At 55.8% G+C, this 18,695-nt stretch overlaps 1 protein-coding gene across 1 annotated transcript; it reads left to right on the top strand.

Annotated features, from left to right (window-relative positions):
- The first annotated feature begins 6,652 nt into the window (after positions 1-6,652).
- On the top strand, positions 6,653-17,279 carry ERN2 (endoplasmic reticulum to nucleus signaling 2). Its single transcript, XM_063314644.1, has 23 exons — positions 6,653-6,748; positions 6,831-7,173; positions 7,293-7,598; positions 7,731-7,764; positions 8,008-8,080; positions 8,979-9,051; positions 9,193-9,315; positions 9,449-9,550; positions 10,165-10,423; positions 10,579-10,657; positions 10,734-10,884; positions 11,465-11,586; positions 12,026-12,199; positions 12,534-12,714; positions 12,825-12,918; positions 14,446-14,635; positions 15,183-15,282; positions 15,379-15,578; positions 15,805-15,952; positions 16,292-16,419; positions 16,506-16,629; positions 16,714-16,781; positions 16,976-17,279. Exons 1-23 carry the CDS (start codon positions 6,653-6,655, stop codon positions 17,150-17,152), a joined length of 3,345 nt encoding a protein of 1,114 aa, XP_063170714.1. The 3' UTR covers positions 17,153-17,279.
- Positions 17,280-18,695: the final 1,416 nt, after the last annotated feature.

Here is an 18,695-nt window from a genome sequence, read left to right as displayed (position 1 = left end):
AGAAATTACCAAAATTGTAATGACTAAGGAAGACTTTTTTTGTTGTTTATTCGTTCAGTCGCTTCTGACTCTTCGTGACTTCATGGACCAGCCCACGCCAGAGCTTCCTGTCGGTCGTCAACACCCCCAGCTCCCCCAGGGACGAGTCCGTCACCCCTAGAATGTCATCCATCCATCTTGCCCTTGGTCGGCCCCTCTTCCTTTTGCCCTCCACTCTCCCTAGCATCAGCATCTTCTCCAGGGTGTCCTGTCTTCTCATTATGTGGCCAAAGTATTTCAGTTTGGCCTTTAATATCATTCTCTCAAGTGAGCAGTCTGGCTTAATTTCCTGGAGGATGGACTGGTTTGATCTTCTTGCAGTCCAAGGCACTCTCAGAATTTTCCTCCAACACCACAGTTCAAAAGCATCGATCTTCCTTCGCTCAGCCTTCCTTATGGTCCAGCTCTCACAGCCATATGTTACTACGGGGAACACCATTGCTTAAACTATGCGGACCTTTGTTGTCAGTGTGATGGCTCTGCTCTTAACTATTTTATTGAGATTGGTCATTGCTCTTCTCCCAAGGATTAAGCGTCTTCTGATTTCCTGACTGCAGTTAGCATCTGCAGTAATCTTCGCACCTAGAAATACAAAGTCTTTCACTGCTTCTACATTTTCTCCCTCTATTTGCCAGTTATCAATCAAGCTGGTTGCCATAATCTTGGTTTTTTTGAGGTTGAGCTGCAAGCCAGCTTTTGCACTTTCTTCTTTCACCTTCATCATAAGGCTCCTCAGTTCCTCTTCACTTTCAGCCATCAAAGTGGTATCATCTGCATATCTGAGATTGTTAATGTTTCTTCCAGCGATTTTAACTCCAGCCTTGGATTCCTCAAGACCAGCATGTCGCATGATGTGTTCTGCGTACAAGTTGAATAGGTGGGGTGACAGTATACAGCCCTGCCGTACTCCTTTCCCAATCTTAAACCAGTCTGTTGTTCCGTGGTCTGTTCTTACCGTTGCTACTTGGTCGTTATACAGATTCCTCAGGAGGCAGACAAGATGACTTGGTATCCCCATACCACTAAGAACTTGCCACAATTTGTTATGGTCCACACAGTCAAAGGCTTTAGAATAGTCAATAAAACAGAAATAGATGTTATTCTGAAACTCCCTGGCCTTTTCCATTATCCATCGGATATTGGCAATTTGGTCCCTAGTTCCTCTGCCTTTTCTAAACCCAGCTTGTACATCTGGCAATTCTCGCTCCATGAACTGCTGAAGTCTACCTTGCAGGATCTTGAGCATGACCTTACTGGCATGTGAAATGAGTGCCACTGTTCGATAGTTTGAACATTCTTTAGTGTTTCCCTTTTTTGGTATGGGGATATAAGTTTATTTTTTCCAATCTGATGGCCATTCTTGTGTTTTCCAAATTTGCTGGCATATAGCATGCATTACCTTGACCGCATCATCTTGCAAGATTTTGAACAGTTCAGCTGGGATGCCATCGTCTCCTGCTGCCTTGTTATTAGCAATGCTTCTTAAGGCCCATTCAACCTCACTCTTCAGGATGTCTGGCTCTAGCTCACTGACCACACCATCAAAGCTATCCCCGATATTGTTACCCTTCCTATACAGGTCTTCTGTATATTCTTGCCACCTTTTCTTGATCTCTTCTTCTTCTGTTAGGTCCTTGCCATCTTTGTTTTTGATCATACCCATTTTGGCCTGGAATTTACCTCTGATGTTTCTAATTTTCTGGAAGAGGTCTCTTGTCCTTCCTATTCTATTGTCTTCTTCCACTTCCATGCGTTGCTTGTTTAAAAATAATTCCTTATCTCTTCTGGCTAACCTCTGGAATTTTGCATTTAATTGGGCATATCTCCCCCTATCACTGTTGCCTTTTGCTTTCCTTCTTTCTTGGGCTACTTCTAGTGTCTCAGCAGACAGCCGTTTTGCGTTCTTGGTTTTCTCTTTCTTTGGAGTGTATTTGGCTGCCGCCTCCTGAACAATGTTGTGGACTTCTGTCCATAGTTCTTCCGGGACCCTATCTACTAAGTCCAATCCCTTAAATCTATTCTTCACCTCCACTGCATATTCCTTAGGAATATTAGTGAGCTCATATCTAGCTGATCTGTGGGTCTTCCCTAATCTCTTTAGTCTGATCCTAAATTGTGCAAGAAGAAGTTCGTGATCGGAACTACAGTCAGCTCCAGGTCTTGTTTTTACTGACTGTATAGATGTCCGCCACCTTTGGCTGCAAAGGATGTAGTCAATCTGATTTCGGTGTTGTCCGTCTGGTGAAGTCCATGTATAAAGCCGTCTCCTAGGTTGCTGGAAGAGGGTGTTTGTTATGCACATTGAGTTTTCTTGGCAAAATTCTATCAGCCTGTGTCCTGCTTCATTTTGTTCTCCCAGGCCATGCTTACCTGTAATTCCAGGTGTCATTTGACTGCCCACCTTAGCATTCCAGTCTCCCGTGATGAAAATAACATCTCTTTTTGGTGTGTCGTCCAGTAGGTGCTGCAGATCCTCATAGAACTGCTCTACTTCAGCTTCTTCAGCATCTGTGATTGGGGCGTATATTTGGATCACTGTGATGTTAGATGGCTTGCCCTGAATTCGAATTGAGATCATTCTATCGTTTTTTGGATTGTATCCAAGCACTGCTTTAGCCACGTTACTATTAATTATGAAGGCTACTCCATTTCTTCTGTGGTCCTCTTGTCCACAGTAGTAGATCTGGTGGTCATTTGATGTGAAGTGGCCCATTCCAGTCCATTTCAGTTCACTGACGCTCAGAATGTCTATCTTTAATCTTGACATCTCACCAATAACCACATCCAATTTGCCCTGGCTCATAGATCTTACATTCCAGGTTCCAGTGGTGTGTTGATCCTTAGAACATCGGATTCGCCGTTCACCACCAGCACCGTCGGCCGCTAGCCGTCCTTTTGGCTGTGAGCTAGTTGCGTCATCACGTCTGGGACTAGTTGAGCTCATCCTCTGTTCCTCCCCAGTAGCATTTTGACCATCTTCCGGCCTGGGGGTCTCATCTTCCGATGGTATACCGACATATCTCTGGTTGTACTGATCCATTTAGTTTTCACGGCAAGAATACTGGGGTGGGTTGCCATTACCTTCCCCAGGGATCACGTTTAGTCTGACCTCTCTGTCATGACCTTCCCGTCTTGGGTGGCCCTTCACGGTTTAGCTCATGGCATCATTGAGGTGCTCAAGCTCCAGCACCACGACAAGGTAACGATCCTTTGCTGAAGAAGGAAGACTTTACTATCTGGCAAACTTTATGTAGACCTAAGTATCATTATGAAGCTTATCTTTTTAGAGAGAGCTCACAGAAAATAAATATATAAATGCAATTAAGGTGTATATGGTCCCTCTGTTATCATCAATGACTCTGAGGTTGATTACACTGAAAACAGGAGCTGTGCAGTCCTAAACTCCATAAGTAAATCTCACTGGGTTCAACCAGCTTATTAACACATCGGTGTGCAGAGAGTTGTAGCCTAAATAGATTGTCACATACCTTTGATCTGTGAGTGGACTGGGCCTGAATAGAGCCAAGGGCCCATAGAAACAGGAGGAAAAACAAGTTTCAGAATCTTGAGCCCATGATTTTTATTGGTATCTCTTGCCATTTTGGCTGCTAATATACCTCTGGCAATTCTTGCTTAATTCAAGCATGTCTGAAATAACATGTTCAGCGGCCTGGTGCTGAGTTGCTGCAACGGATGCTGGTTTCCCTGAGGCTTCAAGTAAACAGGAACATCTTCTGTTCCAAAACTCAGCCGGCCGCCAAGTCACGTTGCTCTCCTGGAAGGGGGAGGAGAGATTGTAGCCCCACACCTGCTCTCCCCTGCAGATCCCCATAAGGGTGCTGGGAGGGCCTCCCAGGGAAGAGGGAGAAAGAGCTGTTTTCTCTCCTGCACGTGTGACCTGATGCTCAAGCCACAGCGCCATGTTAGTGTGGCTGTCTGGCAAAACAGTCTGCAACTCCCCTTAAATTTCACAGCGTTCCCTGCTTGTGCTGCTGGAGGTGGAACTTGAGTTGGCTTGCCGGACAGCAGCTTTCCTTCCGTCTAGCTCTGATCTTTTTCAGGGCAGCCTTCAGCCTTGTGTGTGTGGCTCAGACACTGCTCCAAATGGTCCTTTTAAGGGTGAGGAGGGAGTGGGCTCTGGGTAGGACAGAGGGGTTTCTCTCTGCTCATGCGTGCCTCCGAGTGCCTTGAGTGTGTGCAGGCTGCAGGTTCCCTTCCCCCGTCCAACTGGAGAGATGCTGCAGCCTGGCGTTCTGCTGCGTTTCCCCTGCCCCTTTGGGTGTCCACTCCTCTCCTCTCCTCTGAAGGGCAGGCCTTAAAAGTTGTTCTGATCATTTGGAGGGACCAGAGTCTTCCTTTCATTACTGAATAAAGCAGCTTTTTCAACCATCTGTAGGTTCACAGAGTCCTTGCATCTTGTCAGTTAAACATTGCTAGGGACAGCTGCCTTTCTTGAATTTCGCAGATGCCCCAGTGCGCTTTCTGCTTTGTTGGTGAGGCTGGGCTCAGCATCTCGCTTTGAGAGCTGGGGTCAAAGGGGAAAGAGCCAAACAATTCCATATGACAGCTGTGTCCTTGGGGTTCCATAGTCCAGTCCCAACTGGGGGAACATCACTGAATGCGCCCTTGGGAAGAAATTTCCTCCTGACATGACCCATCGTGCCCAGGGCAGCTCCCCTGCGGCTGGCCTTTCTGCAGGGTGGTCCAAGGCAGCTCCCGTACCACAAGCTCCCGATGCCATCGGGTGCTGGGGGCCCTGACCGTCTTTGCAGAAGCTCTCTGGATGCTGCTGTTCAGCCTGGTTTTTCTGCCTGGAGGGGGAGCCCAGGTGAGGCTTCCAAGCTGGTATCACAAAAGAAAGTCTGGCTTTGCCGCAGAGCCCAGCTTTGTGTGCCTCAAGCCCCAATTCTTCACTCATGGGGACCGTAAATGGGGAACATCTGACAGCACACCCCACCTGAGAATAAACGTGGGGGGAGGCATACCAATAAATTACAAAAACGATACCTAAATTAATGAGAGAATAACAGAATAAGCAAAGATTTTGTTACCTAATTGCTTTTAATTATATTTGCTAAATCACAAGATGAGAGACTATTTGGTGTAGTGGCATCAAGCTAGAATCCCGGAGGTCATGAGTTTTAGTCTTGCCTTGGGCACAGAGTCGCTCTCAGCCCTGGGAAGGCCAGGGTAAACCACTTCTGAAAATCTTGCCAGGAAAAAGGAACTTAGCCAGGCAGTAGCCAGGAGTCAAAAACTGATTTGAAAGGACAAAAAACAAAAAAACAAAAAACCATACCATCTTTCATTGGTGTGTAGTGTGTGTGTTTATTGTGTCATATTTGAGCAGCCGTATCATTTCTTCACCCATGGGGGTTTTTCTTGTGTCCCTGGAAGGGCTTTCAAGACCTTGGTGCCTGCCGGCTAGCGGCCCAAGGGGCGGCCGGCTGGGACTTCTGCGCAGCAGCGTTTGCTTTCCCAACAGAAGGGAAGCCTCCCCAAGCCGATTTTGGTTCCCAGGCGCTTGAAGCCCCCTCACGGGTTTTTCCGGGCAACCGTCCGAGAGCGTGAGCGGGCCGAAGGCTGAATGTCTGGGCTGTTCGACGGGCCCCCAGGACGCTGTTGGGGGCTGCCGAGACCCGCCGATGCTCTCCAGGGGGGCTGGAAGGAGCGTCCTGGAAGTCGGGCCGCTGGAGAGAATCCCGGGGGGGCGACACCCCCCCCGGCACAGTCCCCTGCTCGCGCGCGCCTACCCCACCCCGCACCCGCGCGGGAGGTCGCCACTCACGCGCGCCTCCGACCTCCCGATCCCGGCGAGACTTCCCGCTGGAGGGCGAGACCAGCTTGCGCCCGAGGCGCGGGAAACCGGTCCGGCGGGTTTCTCTTCCTGCAAGGCCGGGTTTGGGGGAGGCGAGGCCATGCCCACAGGTCGGTCAGCCCCCGAGCGCCCCTCGTCTGTGGCTGGAGGGGAGGCTGGCCCGAGTTCTGCCGGCCGCTTCGGGAAAGGCCCGCGTACGCGCTGTGGGCTCCCACGACCCTGAGCCAAAGTGCGACTTCGAGGGTGGGTGGCTTGGGTGTTGCGGGAACCCAGCCACAGGGACGCAGCGAGGACATTAAACCGTGGCTAACGTGCTCTGCGGAAAGGCGCGGCCGCCACCACCGGCCTGGTTCGCCCCGCACGCTACTGAAGGGGTTGTTTCGCTCTGGATTAACAGTCGTGTGAACCAGCCAGTGTGATGCTAAACCATGGCTTACGGCTCAGCGTGTAATGCGAACTGTTTATTAACACATCACGGTGTTTTTGCGAAACGGGCGGACCCCCGTCCCCTTCTGTTGCCACCGTCCCTGGCCCAGAACCTCTTCCGAGGAACGGGCAGGTTCCCCGCGCCTCGGAGCGCCTCGGAGCACATCCGGAGCGGTCGCTGGTCGCGGGGAAGGGTCAGGTTTGCTGAGGTGGAGCGAAGGAAAGCTTAGGCGGGCTCGCTGGGAGGTTGGTGCCGTCAGGGACCCGGATCTGGGGCGGAGGCCAGGCCAGGCGAGTCCGGTTCCTCCCCGTGTGCAGGAGGCAGGAGCGGAGGCGCGGGGCCAGGAGCTGCGGCGTGCCAGGGGCGCCATGGGCGAGGCCAAGGAGCAGCCCCCAGGAGGCGACCGCCGAGCGCCGACCCTGCCGCACCTCCCGCTGTTGCTGCTGCTGCTGCTGCTGGAGGAGGTAAAGGCGGCCGACGAGCCTGCTGAGCCAGAAGGGCTGCGGAGGGGTGGCGGAGGGGTCCAGGTCCCTCCCTTTTTTCCAGAGGGGAGGCTCGTCGGGACGGTCCGCCGAGCAACTAGAGCTTCGCGCGTTCGGCTCCCAGGGAAGCGGGGGCGAGGAGCGTCCGCGAAGGCGGGCAGCGGGCAGGTGCTCCCGCAGGCTCGCGGGCCGGGCCGGGCCGGGCCGTTCTTTCCCGAGCCGGGTTTCCCGGGCGCAGCTTCGGAAAGGGCGCGGGGAGGGCGACGGAGAGTCCGGGGCCCCAGATGGGCGGACGGACTGCTCGGATCCTCGTGATCGCCCGGAGAGCCGCTGGCAGCGCTGTTGGCGCCGGGCACTCCGCTTCTTGGGCGGCCTGGCCGCCTGTTTGCCGCGGGGCAGCCGCGCAGGTGAGTCGGCCGAGTCGGGGGCTCGGCTGCGGCTCCGCCTCGCTTTTGGACTGAGTGCGCCGGCTGGAAGTCCCGAAAGGCCCGCTCTCTTCGGCGTCGGGGCGCGCAGCCTCCCCGAGAGGCGCCCGCGCAGTGGCTCCCGACGCGGCGCTCGGACCTGCGGCCGAGCGGGAGGCTCTGCTTCCAGGTCCAGGGCGAGAGCGGTGCCAGTCCGCCTCCGGGAAAGCCTGGGCCCACCTCCGGCGGAGCGGGCGGGCGGGCAGCCTGGCTCTGGGCCCACCCGCCGCGTCTCCCTTTCCCGCAGACTCTGGCCGGCGGCCCCGCAGCGTCGGAGTCGGAGCCGCCGCTCTTCGTGGCCACGCTCGACGGGCGGCTCCGCGCAGTGAGCCCGGCCACGGGGGTCGCCCGGTGGACGCTGAAGGAGGGTGAGCGGCAGGCGGGGCGGGTCGCGGGCGGATTCCCCGGGCGGGTCGGGGCTGCTGCTGACCCTCCCCCCCCAGAGCGTCCAAAAGGGCGCCGCCCTCCCCGGTTCTGACGGGAGCTCGCTCTGCTTTCAGATCCCCCTCTGCTGGTGCCCCGCGGAGAGCCCGAGTGAGTGGCGCACGGCCGGGATGGTTCAGCGGGTGGCGGGGGGGGGGGGGCTCCGCTCTCTCCCAAAGCGCCGCCTGCCCGCCCCATACGGCAGCCGAGGACACGCCCTGACCCCCTCCCCGCTGTGGGGGAAGCGAGGCGGCTGGGGTGAGTGGGGGCGCTCTCCACAGGTGGTCCGGCAGCCTCGTGCCCGGAGGAGGTCTCCGGGCCAGCGTCCTTGTCCTTCTCATCTTCCCTGTCCAGGCCAGCATTCCTCCCGGACCCCAGTGATGGCAGCTTGTATGTGGTGGGGGGCAAGGACAAGGGAGGGCTGATGGTAAGTGGCCAAGAGAGAGGGGACAGGGCTCTTCGCACTTGAGTCAAGGCGGGCAGGAAGGTCAGCCCGTGCTGGGCCTCACTCCTGGGGGGTTAAAGCGGGAGGAACCTTCCTGGGGAGCCTTCCCTGCCTTATGCAACTGCAGGGTTGGGTGGGGGGCTGAGGGGGGAAGGGAAAGAAAGCTGGGAGGTCTCCCTGTATCCTCAAAGTCCTGGGCTGTGCAACAGGAGCACCAGTTGGGAAAACCAATCCCATAAGAACGCTGCTCTGGCCTGAAGGAGGTAGTGCTGTCTCCAGGCGTGTGCCAGAGACTGAGGAGGCTCCCTCTGGGCATCTGGTGCTGGCAGGTTCTGGCCCAGTACAGTTGAGTGCAGAAACATCACTGAGGCAGGCGAGGTCTTGGAGGCCAGGCATGGCCAGGTCCAGCGTGCCCAGCGTGCTGGGAGGAAGCCAGAAGCCAGAAGCCGGGGCCAGGGCGAGAAATTAAAAAGACTTGAAGGACCTAGAATGTGCCCGGAGTCAGAGAGTTTCCTAGTTACTTCGTGGTGGTCCTTGTGAGCTTTACTTTAGAGAGGACAGGATGCTGGCTTAAGTATTATGGGGATTGAAGCTGTTGCGCTGACGCCTCATACGCCCGGAAGGGCCGGGCCTCTTGAAGGCTGCAGCGTCCCGGGAGAGCGGTTCACACCCTGGGGGTCCAGTGCGTAATTCAAGGGGCACCTGCGCTGCCACCACAATGATAGTTATTGGCACACAGGTCACACACGTTCCAAGTATCTTGCACCGAAATGCAGCACTGGATCAGCTGTACCTGATGGGGCCTTGAAGACTGCAATCCCACTTGTTAAACTTGGCCCCATGCCAAGTGGGGTGTCTCTCTTCTTTCTTTTTCTGTTAGAAGCTGCCTTTCACCATTCCCGAGCTGGTGCAGTCTTCTCCTTGCCGAAGCTCCGATGGTGTCATCTACACAGGTACAAGTGGGGAAAGTGGAGAAGGAGGTGAGCCGCTCCTGGCTTGTGAAGGCAGTGCAAAGGATCCGGAGGGCCGGAGCCCGTTTCCACTTGGTGATACGAGTGCCTCTGAATGCATGCGTTCCTTCCTTGATTTCCCAGGAAAAAAGGAAGACACCTGGTTTCTGGTGGATCCAGCATCAGGGGAGAAGCAGAGTGTGCTGTCCACAGAGGCCTGGGATGGGCTGTGCCCCACCAGCCCCTTGCTGTTCATCGGACGCAGCCGTAAGCACACCTCGAGCCTGACAACGTCCAGGGGGAGAAACAACAGCCCAAAGTGTACTGCAGCTGTTCCTTTGCTTGGGGTGTGTGTGTGCGTGTGTGTGTGTGTGTGAACCAACCTTGCTCCCGTCTGCAGAGTATGTCATCACCATGTACGACACCAAGTCCCGCGAGCTGCACTGGAATGCCACGTACTTGGATTACTCTGCTCCCTTCCATGACCGGAATTATGACTACAGTGAGTAACTGGGGAGACCAGGGCTGGCAGCTGGGATTCCCCACTCCACTCCCTCCTCCTTCCATGGCAGCTGGCAGCTGGCAGGGCAAGGAGCAGTGGCAGAAATCAAGTGAGGGTTGATATGGAGTCAGCAGTCGTGGCAAGTCACTGGACGTTTGGAGAGGGAGAACGTGGGCTGCCCTTCCAATACCTTTGCAGGGGAAAAGTTCAGACAATGGTGGCCACGGCCTTGGGGGGAGCCGATTTGGGGGTGCGGTTCTGCTATGAAAGATTCGGTTCCCCCTGCAAGAGCTGCTGGTTTCATCAGCCAGTCCATGTGAGGTGAGCTCATTGCAGCCTTTTTAAAAATGTACGACCTTCTCACATCTGGAGATTGATACGCCAGTGTCTCCTACTCCCTGGAGGTCTCCCTCTTGCCAAATGCAGCGCAGGGTTGCTTGCTTGATAGAGCCTGCCAACTTAACACCTCAGCAAAGGCAAGAACAGCTCCAAGGAGTTAGCTGTGCTGCTGACTCTGACCATTAGTGCTTGGCCAGCCTTCCAGTTCAGTTCAGCCAAGCCTCCGCTGTGTTGCCATGCCCAGCGCCTCACCTTTTCTCACCGTCTTGGCACAGAAGTGGCCCACTTGGCCTCCAGCGGAGACGGCTGGCTGGTGACAGTGGGAAAGGAGGGTGGAGAGGTGCTCTGGATGCAGGACTATGGATCGCCCGTGGTCGGCGTTTACACCTGGCACCAGGACAGTCTGCACCGGGCGCCCCACCTCACTATAGCCACGGAGAGCCTGCGCTACCTCGTCCTGCACTCTCGGGACATCCACCTCATCAACTGGAGTTTCCAGACCACCAAGGACTTTGTCGCCAAGAGCCGCTTGCTGTAAGTGCTGACCCGAGTAGAGCTCTGGGTGCGCCTGGAAGGACTTGTGGGTGACTTCTTGGAAAGCAGTTCTGTAGAGGAACCAGGGGCCATGCCACCGAGGGGCTTCAGCTCAGATGGCTTCCCCGCCCTTCCTGGGCCTTTTTTCCTTTCAGGACAACCCTGTATGTGGGCAAATATGCCGGGGGCTTTTACGCTTTGACGTCCCTGGTGCACGAAGGCATGGCCCTTGTGGTGAGTTTTCCCTTGCCCGGGGCCAAGGGTGGGGGGTGGGTCCTGCTGCTCACTGGGCTGTCTGTGCCTCCTGCAGCCTCAGGGCATGGCTCTGGCCCAGAGCAGTGGCCCCATCACACGCGAGGTGACACTCCAAAAGTCTGGCGAGTGCAAGTTCACACCCAGCACGGGCATCCAGTATCCGCCGGGCAGCACCCCCCTCCCCCACAGCCAGTGGCTGCTGATAGGTGAGTTTCTGGGCCTCCTGGACCCAGGTGTGGAGACAGGCCTCGATTTCCCCCAGAAGCGGTGGGGTGCTCTGCCTTCAAGTTGCCCAGGATCCCTGAACAGACAGAAGGGGAAGAAAGCCCCCCTGGGTGTATCCCAGGCACCTGCTCCTGTGTGCAGCTATGCCATTCTGCATATGAACACACAGGAGCATACTTGCAGGTGTCGGCAGGGAGCCTTTCCCCACTGATGCCTGGATGGGGCTGTGGTATTCTCACCCAGGAACTATTTGCCCTTTGCAATTGGGGGGGGGGGTCAAGCTAAAGTATATGGGGTTCAGAAAGGGAAGGGGGAAGAAATTGTGGTTGGAAGATTTGAGGAAAGCTGAAGGTCCCTGATTACCGTTAGTTGAGAGCAGAGAGGAATGTGGAATTTAAGAAACGAATCATTCAGTCAGCGTGACCCAATCTTTAAACGACAGGCAAAGCGCAAGCAACTGCCCTAGACCCAGGCGTCAGCGCTGCAGGTGGCATGTTCTCCCTGGCGAGAGCCCTCCAGCTCAGCAGGGTGACTCCAGGCTGCTCCCTCCCTCCCTTCCAGGACATCACGAACTGCCCCCGGTGGTCCACACCACCATGCTGAGGGCCCTTCCCGAGAGCCTGCGGAGGACCCCGGAGGCTATTGTGCCACAAGGCTCCCCTGCCCAGACCCTCTTCGAAGAGGTACGGGGTAAGAGGGGAGCATTGCAGGCTGGTTGCTGATGTGGGCTGGGGGTGCTCCAGGGCAGATTACCCCGGTCCTGCAGATTGTGGTGGCCTTCTAAGAAAAGAGGGCTGCCCAGCATTGTCCCTTCCCATTTGAGGCTGCTTAATGAAGTATCATAACATGATGTGGAGCAAGCGATTAAGCCCTGATGTCCTCCATGCTTTTCTTGCAAACACCCAACAGTCACAAGCAAATGTGGGGATAAAGGGGGTGGGGGCAAGAGGCACAAATTGCTTGTCCCTCCCTGCACTTTCCCTTCCCTGCCGCAGTCAGGATCTGGGGCAGAGGAGCTGGACTGGCCCGGCTCCACTTCCAGGAAAGGGTCCAGGGCGTGTGACCAGGCTGCTTGCGGGTCCTGCTCCATCCTCGCCAAGAAGCCTTCCTGCTCTGTTGCAGTTCCTGGCCCCCCGCAGTCTGCAGGGGCATCTGGGTGACAGCCGGCCCTGGACGGGCCCCCCCAGGAAGGAGGCTCCGATGGAAACGGATCCCGAGTTTGGCGGCTGGGAGCTGGTAGTGGTTGGCGTGGCCTCCATCTGTTGGGGTGGGGGGCTCCTCTGCCTTCTGCTACGGGTGAGTGGGCTTGGATTGGGCCCTCCCCCAGCTTTTTGTGCTTGCGGGGATTGCAGGAAGCCCTGGGGCCAGGCCAGGAGAGGCTGTCCTCACTCCTGCCTGCTGCTGGAGGGGGCACCCTGGAGCCCCTCCTCTTGGGTGGGAGGACCCTCGCTCCCTCTCAAGCCTTTTGGGTGGGGGCCGCTTGCCAAAATGCTGCCTGCTGGCCCAATGCCAGGCAGGGGGGTCTCTGCCAGGATGTGGCCAGCCTTGCCCCAGCCCTCTGAAGGTGCCTCCTGGTGGTAAAGGCGGGTGGTATCTTCCCCTTTTGCTGCTGCTGCTGCTGCCATCACAGAGGGAAAGGGTCCCTCCTGGGCGCTGCTCTGGCCAGCCTCCTCCTGCGGCCTCCAGCCATTTCCCAAGCATGACTCCTGAAGGTTCCCTGGAGCTGGACCGTAGGGCCGACCTCCCTGCCTCCTCAGGCTTGACTGATGGGGGATCCCTCCAGAGCCCCCCGATGGGAAGCCCTGGTCAAGGTAGGTACACAAGAGGAGGGGGTGACGCTGGGGAGGGGGGTTGGGGCTGTTGAGGAGGCAACGGGGTTGCCTTCCTTCCTCTGGGGGTACATGCTCTCTTCTGCTCTCAGCAGGTGTTGCCCCCAAAACCGTTACCGTGGGGAAGCTCTCCTTCAGGCCCCAGGATGTGCTTGGCCGTGGGGCAGGGGGCACCTTTGTGTTCCGGTGAGTCAGAGGCTGCCCCTGTGCCCGAGGGAGTCGGGCCAGGTCTCTGAAGCAGGTTCCCAGCCTTGCAAATCCAGCCGGGGGGTTCCCTGCAGGCAGAGTCCTGCACTGCTCAGAACTGACCTTGGCAACTTGAAGGGGCCTCCTTCTGGGTGTCCAGGTTGCCAAAGTGCGGTGGCATCCTCCCCTGGTTCTCAGCCAGCTTTTGGCATTTTCTGAGTGGGCAGAGGTGGAACAAGAGCCTTCCCGGGCCTTCGGCAGAGGGCTTTTGTCACGTCCCACAGGAATCTTGGTTTTGTAGATGACACTGTGATTCGTCCCTCTTGAACAGGGGCTGATCATGGATCTTCTATGCATTCTAGCCATTTGTAGGTCATTTTATCCAGGGATAGTATTTCACCCCCTTGTCCCAGAATGGACAGAGCCTGGCACAGCCAAGCATGCTCCTTATGTCAGTCAGTCAGAGATACAGTGACAACACCTCGGACTGGTCTATGACCATAGATGAATTGACGGACAATGTTTGGGAGGTGGAGTCGGATGCTAATATCTAGCAGTTGTTAATTACCCATTACGATGCAGCTGCATCATCTAAAGCAGGACATACTCGTCTGAACCCAGAGACAAAGAAATTCGAGAACAATTCATGGAATGAAGTCACATATCATGTCTTTGAGATGTTCATTCGAGCAGTGCAGGGATACAAGGCAAGCAGTTCCTAATGTCTGCGGATTTAGGAAACTGGTCTCCCAGCCTGGAGCGATTTGGTTTTCCAGCAGCAAAACTCTCCTGGCTGTGTTTTGAGAAGCTTGGAAATTGTTAGAAGAGACTGAATAAGGCCACTAGCAGACCGTACCTCCCCCACCCCACCCCCAGCAGTATTGTGATGGCAGAGTTTTCCAGAGAAGTCTTGCATGAAGAGGTGGAGGAACAGAAGCAGAAAGGATTCTGGATGCCACACCCCGGAAGGACAAGAAAGCATTTGTGGAAATATGTCTGTGGAATCCCAGGGAGGTTTAAAGTGTCTAATAAAGGCCACCCTCAGACCCAAGCCTTTCCCCTGTCTAAATGGTGAGGTCAGGGTGTTGAAGGCCCTTCCAGGCAATGCCCTTGGCTTCAGTGCCCTTCCTTGGCCTGTCTCAGGAGAACCAAACCACGCAGCCTTCTCCGCTTGTTGGGGTTTCACTTAGTGCCTCTGCTTTCATGTCCCCCCGCCTCTGGTACTATTATATTGCACCTTGCTTTTCTCGGGGAATTTTGTTATATTTTATAATACTTGGATTTAATTAGTAGCCATTTTAAATGGGATACATATTTATATCTTACATACCCCATTTATATACCCTGTTTATATCTTCTAATATATATTAGAAGGGTATATTTTCTAATCCTAACAGGAATAGGTGCTCAGACCCCACCCTTCTTACACCTGATCCCAGGAGGAGGGAAGGTGGGCATTCTGGGCCCTGGCACAGCGGAGAAGCCATTCCTCTCCGCAACCTCAATTGGGTGGCTTCCTTCCGGCAGTGGCCGCTTTGATGGGCGCAACGTGGCGGTGAAACGTCTGCTGCCGGAAAGCATCCGCTTGGTGGATCGCGAGGTCCAGCTGCTGCGAGAGTCCGATGCGCACCCCAACGTGGTGCGCTATTTCTGCACAGAGGTGGACCGGCAGTTCCATTACATCGCCATTGAGCTGTGCTCAGCCACCCTACAGGAGGTGAGGCATGCCTGTCGCTGCCCCCATCCCTGGTGCCCATCGCACCTGAGTGGTAATTTTATTCCAGATCAGAAAATACTAACTTGCCTTGTAAAATAATTGTGCCTGATAAGTTACATCACATGAACCTATCACGTAAAATAGCATCAATGACACCCCGGCCTGCTGGCCCTCCATCTCGCTGCCAGTTCAGGATGCTCTGATTTGTGTTTTTGTCCTTGAGAGGCCATCCCAAGCAGCAAGACTTTGACTTACGTTTCCACCAGTTTGAATGTTCAGAAATTACTGGAAATCATACAGTATCTATTTGAGAGGGCTAGAAATAACTTTTGGTCAAGCAATTGAAGTGTAGCTTGGAAGGATCCCCTCCAAACTGAACTTCTACAGTTTTACCTGTAAAGAGTCCATCTCCGTAACAGGAGTTTGGCCGGTTCTTTAAGTCCTTCAGAACTAAGGGTTGCTCCCACAGAGATGTGGGGCGGGGGACAGGCTTGCTGCTGTGGCTCCTAGCCAGGACTTGCCTGCTCTGTTCCTTCTGCCCCCTCAGTACGTGGAGAGCTCTGTCTTCGCTGGCAAGGGCCTGGATCCGCTCTCCCTGCTGTTCCAGACCATGTCCGGATTGGCACATCTGCACTCCCTCAGCATAGGTGAGCCCCCCCCCGGCAAGGGCCAGCTGCCCCCCTCCCCCTTCAAATGAAGGCCGGGCATTCTCTGGGCATGTGGCGAGGCCCATTTTTTTCCAGCTCATCGTGACCTGAAGCCCTGCAACATCTTGATCTCGGTCCCCGACGGGCAAGGCCAGCTCCGGGCTGTCATCTCCGACTTTGGCCTGTGCAAGAAGTTCCGGGGGGGGCACCAGAGCTTCAGTCTCGGCTCGGGCATCCCTGGCACCGAGGGGTGGATCGCACCTGAGATGCTCAGGGAGGACGCAAAGGAGAGCCCCGTGAGTCCAGCTGGCCTGCTCTTGTGGTTTGGGGGGGGTGTCTAGGAGCAGAGGGTCGCAGCTCCTCGGGGGACTTTGGGCAGCCATCCTGCCCAGCCCAGCCCACCTCCCAGGGTGGTTTTCCTAGGGGAAATGGAGCCCCAGAGGAGGGGTAGGATAGTTGTGGAAGAAACGTGGAACTTGCTGGGTCTCGCTAGGGCTCCCCTGCTGCTCCCCTTTCTTGCAGACCTGTGCGGTGGACATCTTCTCCGCTGGCTGCATCTTCTACTACGTTCTGTCCCACGGGCAGCATCCCTTTGGGCACAGCTTCCATCGCCAGGCCAATATTCTGGAGGGCGCCTACCGGCTGGTGCAGCTCCAGCAGGAGACTCACAGTAAGGGCGGCACCATGGGATGCTTTGGCCCCACGGGAGGGGGGGGGGAGGAAGCCGTCCCCGCCGCCCTATCCGCTTGAGGACTTGAACCGGCCCCACTAAGCTTCTCGAGGCGAGCAGGAACTGGGGCGGCTTCATGCCTCCCTGGAGCCCCAGGCTCACCTCTGGTCTGTTACTCAGCTGAGCCCGAGCCCCTTTCCCTCAGCTTCGCCCTGCTGCCTGCTGTGCTAGCCTACCTTGCAGGGGTGTGGTAAGGGTGGTGACGAACTAGAGGTGAATCCTCGGGCGAGCAGCTGAGGTAACGTGCCTTCCCTGCCTGCCTGCCTGCCCCCTCCCCAGGCAACGTGGTTGGGCGGGACTTGATAGAAGCCATGATCAGCGGAGACCCCCACCTGCGCCCCTCGGCCACGCAGGTCCTCCAGCACCCCTTCTTCTGGGGCCCTGAGAGGCGGCTGCAGTTCTTCCAGGTGAGTCCTGGGGGCTGGGCACGGCTTCTCCTGGACATCGCTCTTGGTCCCAATCCACCCCTGATGCCCCCCCCACACACACACAGGACGTCAGCGACCGCCTTGAAAAGGAGCCGGCGGACGGGCCCCTGGTTAGCGCGCTGGAGGCCGGGAGCCTGGCTGTGGTGCGAGGGAACTGGCAGGTGCACCTTTCTGCCCCACTCCAGACAGGTAGGGGCTTGTCCTCTCTGGACCCACCACTTGGCCCTGGGGGGAGAAGTGTGGGAGCTTTGCTGACCCCCTCTGCCCCCCCAGACCTCAGGAAGTTCCGGAGATACCATGGCAGCTCGGTGCGTGACCTGCTGCGAGCCATGAGGAATAAGGTACTCTGCTAACCCTGGTACTCCTCTTTGGGGAGTACTAGGCCCTCTGGGGCTGAGTGGCACATGGGCAGGTTGCCCCCCTCACTTGCTTGGGCACCTCCTGTCCCCCTTCTGCCTCACCGTCATAGCCACAGCCACATAGAGCTTGGCACTGTTCCTCGGGGGCCCTGGCATCCGGACTCTTTCTCCTGCAGAAGCATCACTACCAGGAACTGCCCGGCAGCGTGCAAGAGGCCCTGGGCACCCTCCCCCATGGATTTGTCCACTACTTCATGGACCGCTTTCCCCGCCTGCTGCTGCACACTCACCAGGCCATGCACTTATGTGCTGGCGAGAGGCTCTTTCAGAGATACTACTGCCAGGGGGAGTGACGTGCCTTCCAGTGGGAATGGGGTGCTTGCTGGCCCCCTGCCCTCTTGCTTCTCAGTGTGTTCAGCACATATCAGCCTGCCCCTGTTCTGGAGGGACCCAATTCAGCACGAGCATGCCAGCATTCGAACCCCACCTGCCTCGTGTGGGAGCTAGAAGCGAATTCCTGGGGGCTTCCAGGAGGCCCGAGTCAGAGGGGGAGCAGAGGAAGAATAGGGGGCTGCCCTTCCCAAGAGGATGTGGTTGACTTCCCTAGAATTCCCACCCGAAAAGAATAGTGGAGCGTCACACGTCACCACAGGCCAAGTTTGCACTGCGCAGCCAGTCAGTTGCTGTGTTTTGGTGAACAGGCCCCTGTCCTCCTATGGACGTTTCAGAGCATTGGATCCTTTTGCGGATTTCTGAAGGCAGCCAGAGGTGCCCAGGTTGGGCACTGCCACCACCTTTCTCCCCCTTATTTCTGCACCACAAGTGCCCCATGGATTTTATTTTCAGGCCAAAGACAAGGCTTATAATGCATATGGAAGCAGGCAGCAAATCCCACTAACCAATAAGCCGGCGGGGGGGCGGTTAGTAGCAGAGAGCTGTAAAATGGTTTTTAAAAACCCTTATATGTAAAGGAGCGTATAGAAAGGCCACCAAAAGGAAACAGGTGGGACACTTGGCTTTGCACGTCCACAACCATCGGGAAGGACCATTTTCCACAGCACTTTCTTTCAGCCAGGAGGGATCCTGGCCGACTTAGCAGCAGGAGGAACGGCAGGGCAGGGGTTCCACCCGAACCAAGGTTGAGCTGAGAAGGCGGTTTGGGGGTCAGACTTGTGAGGATCAAATGCCATAGCGACCTTACAATTCGTGCACTTATGCAGAAGTCTAAGACAGGAATTGTTTTAGTCACGATTTGATAAACTAGACAAAATTAGATCAAGTTTATACATGAATAGTATTGTCAGACTGTTATTTTTTGATTGGGTAATTTTAATGGATTGTGGGAATGCTGCAGTCAAACTATAGCTTGATTTCAGGAAAACATTTGGCAAGATTTCTCAAAACAGAAGCTGGATCCACAGCAGGCTTGATACTCTTATTGGAAAAGTGCTCCTCAATGGCTTCTGATGAAACAAGGAAGGTGTCACAGGGGTCAATCCTTGAGTCTGTTCTGATTATTAATGAGTTGGGTGAGGGGATTAGCAGATGACCGAACATGGGTTTCACTCCGTTACATGTGCTGCCCACCATGTTGGCTGAAGGCCCAGTCCTAGAAAATACCTAAAACTGGCACTCACGAACTGGCAGGAGCAGCTGTGGAACACCCTGGCAGTGTTTGCCTTTGAGACAGACGGACCCCGTGACTCTCCAGCGCTGCTTGCCGGAAGGCCACCTTTCAGCCAGCGTGGCTCCTGACAAGTTCTTTGTCTAGCTGCTGGCCCAAGGGGGGTGGGGTCTCTGCCTGTTGGGGCATCAACAGATGACTGACTTGCGCTTGCGTTCGCACAAGAGGCTGGAACCAAGACAAGCAGCCTCTTACCGCATAATCTGTTGTGC

Source organism: Candoia aspera, chromosome 14, assembly GCF_035149785.1.
Source record: "Candoia aspera isolate rCanAsp1 chromosome 14, rCanAsp1.hap2, whole genome shotgun sequence".
NCBI classification, from domain to species: Eukaryota; Metazoa; Chordata; class Lepidosauria; order Squamata; family Boidae; genus Candoia; species Candoia aspera.
This window is presented reverse-complemented; position numbering and strand designations above follow the sequence as displayed.

Bases quoted from the DNA above. Each gene is read 5' to 3' on its own strand.
- ERN2 (XM_063314644.1), top strand. From the start codon at position 6,653: ATGGGCGAGGCCAAGGAGCAGCCCCCAGGAGGCGACCGCCGAGCGCCG. The intron at 11,587-12,025 runs GTACGGGGTAAG...GCTCTGTTGCAG, and splicing joins CCCAGACCCTCTTCGAAGAG to TTCCTGGCCCCCCGCAGTCT. The intron at 16,630-16,713 runs GTAGGGGCTTGT...CTGCCCCCCCAG, and splicing joins TTCTGCCCCACTCCAGACAG to ACCTCAGGAAGTTCCGGAGA.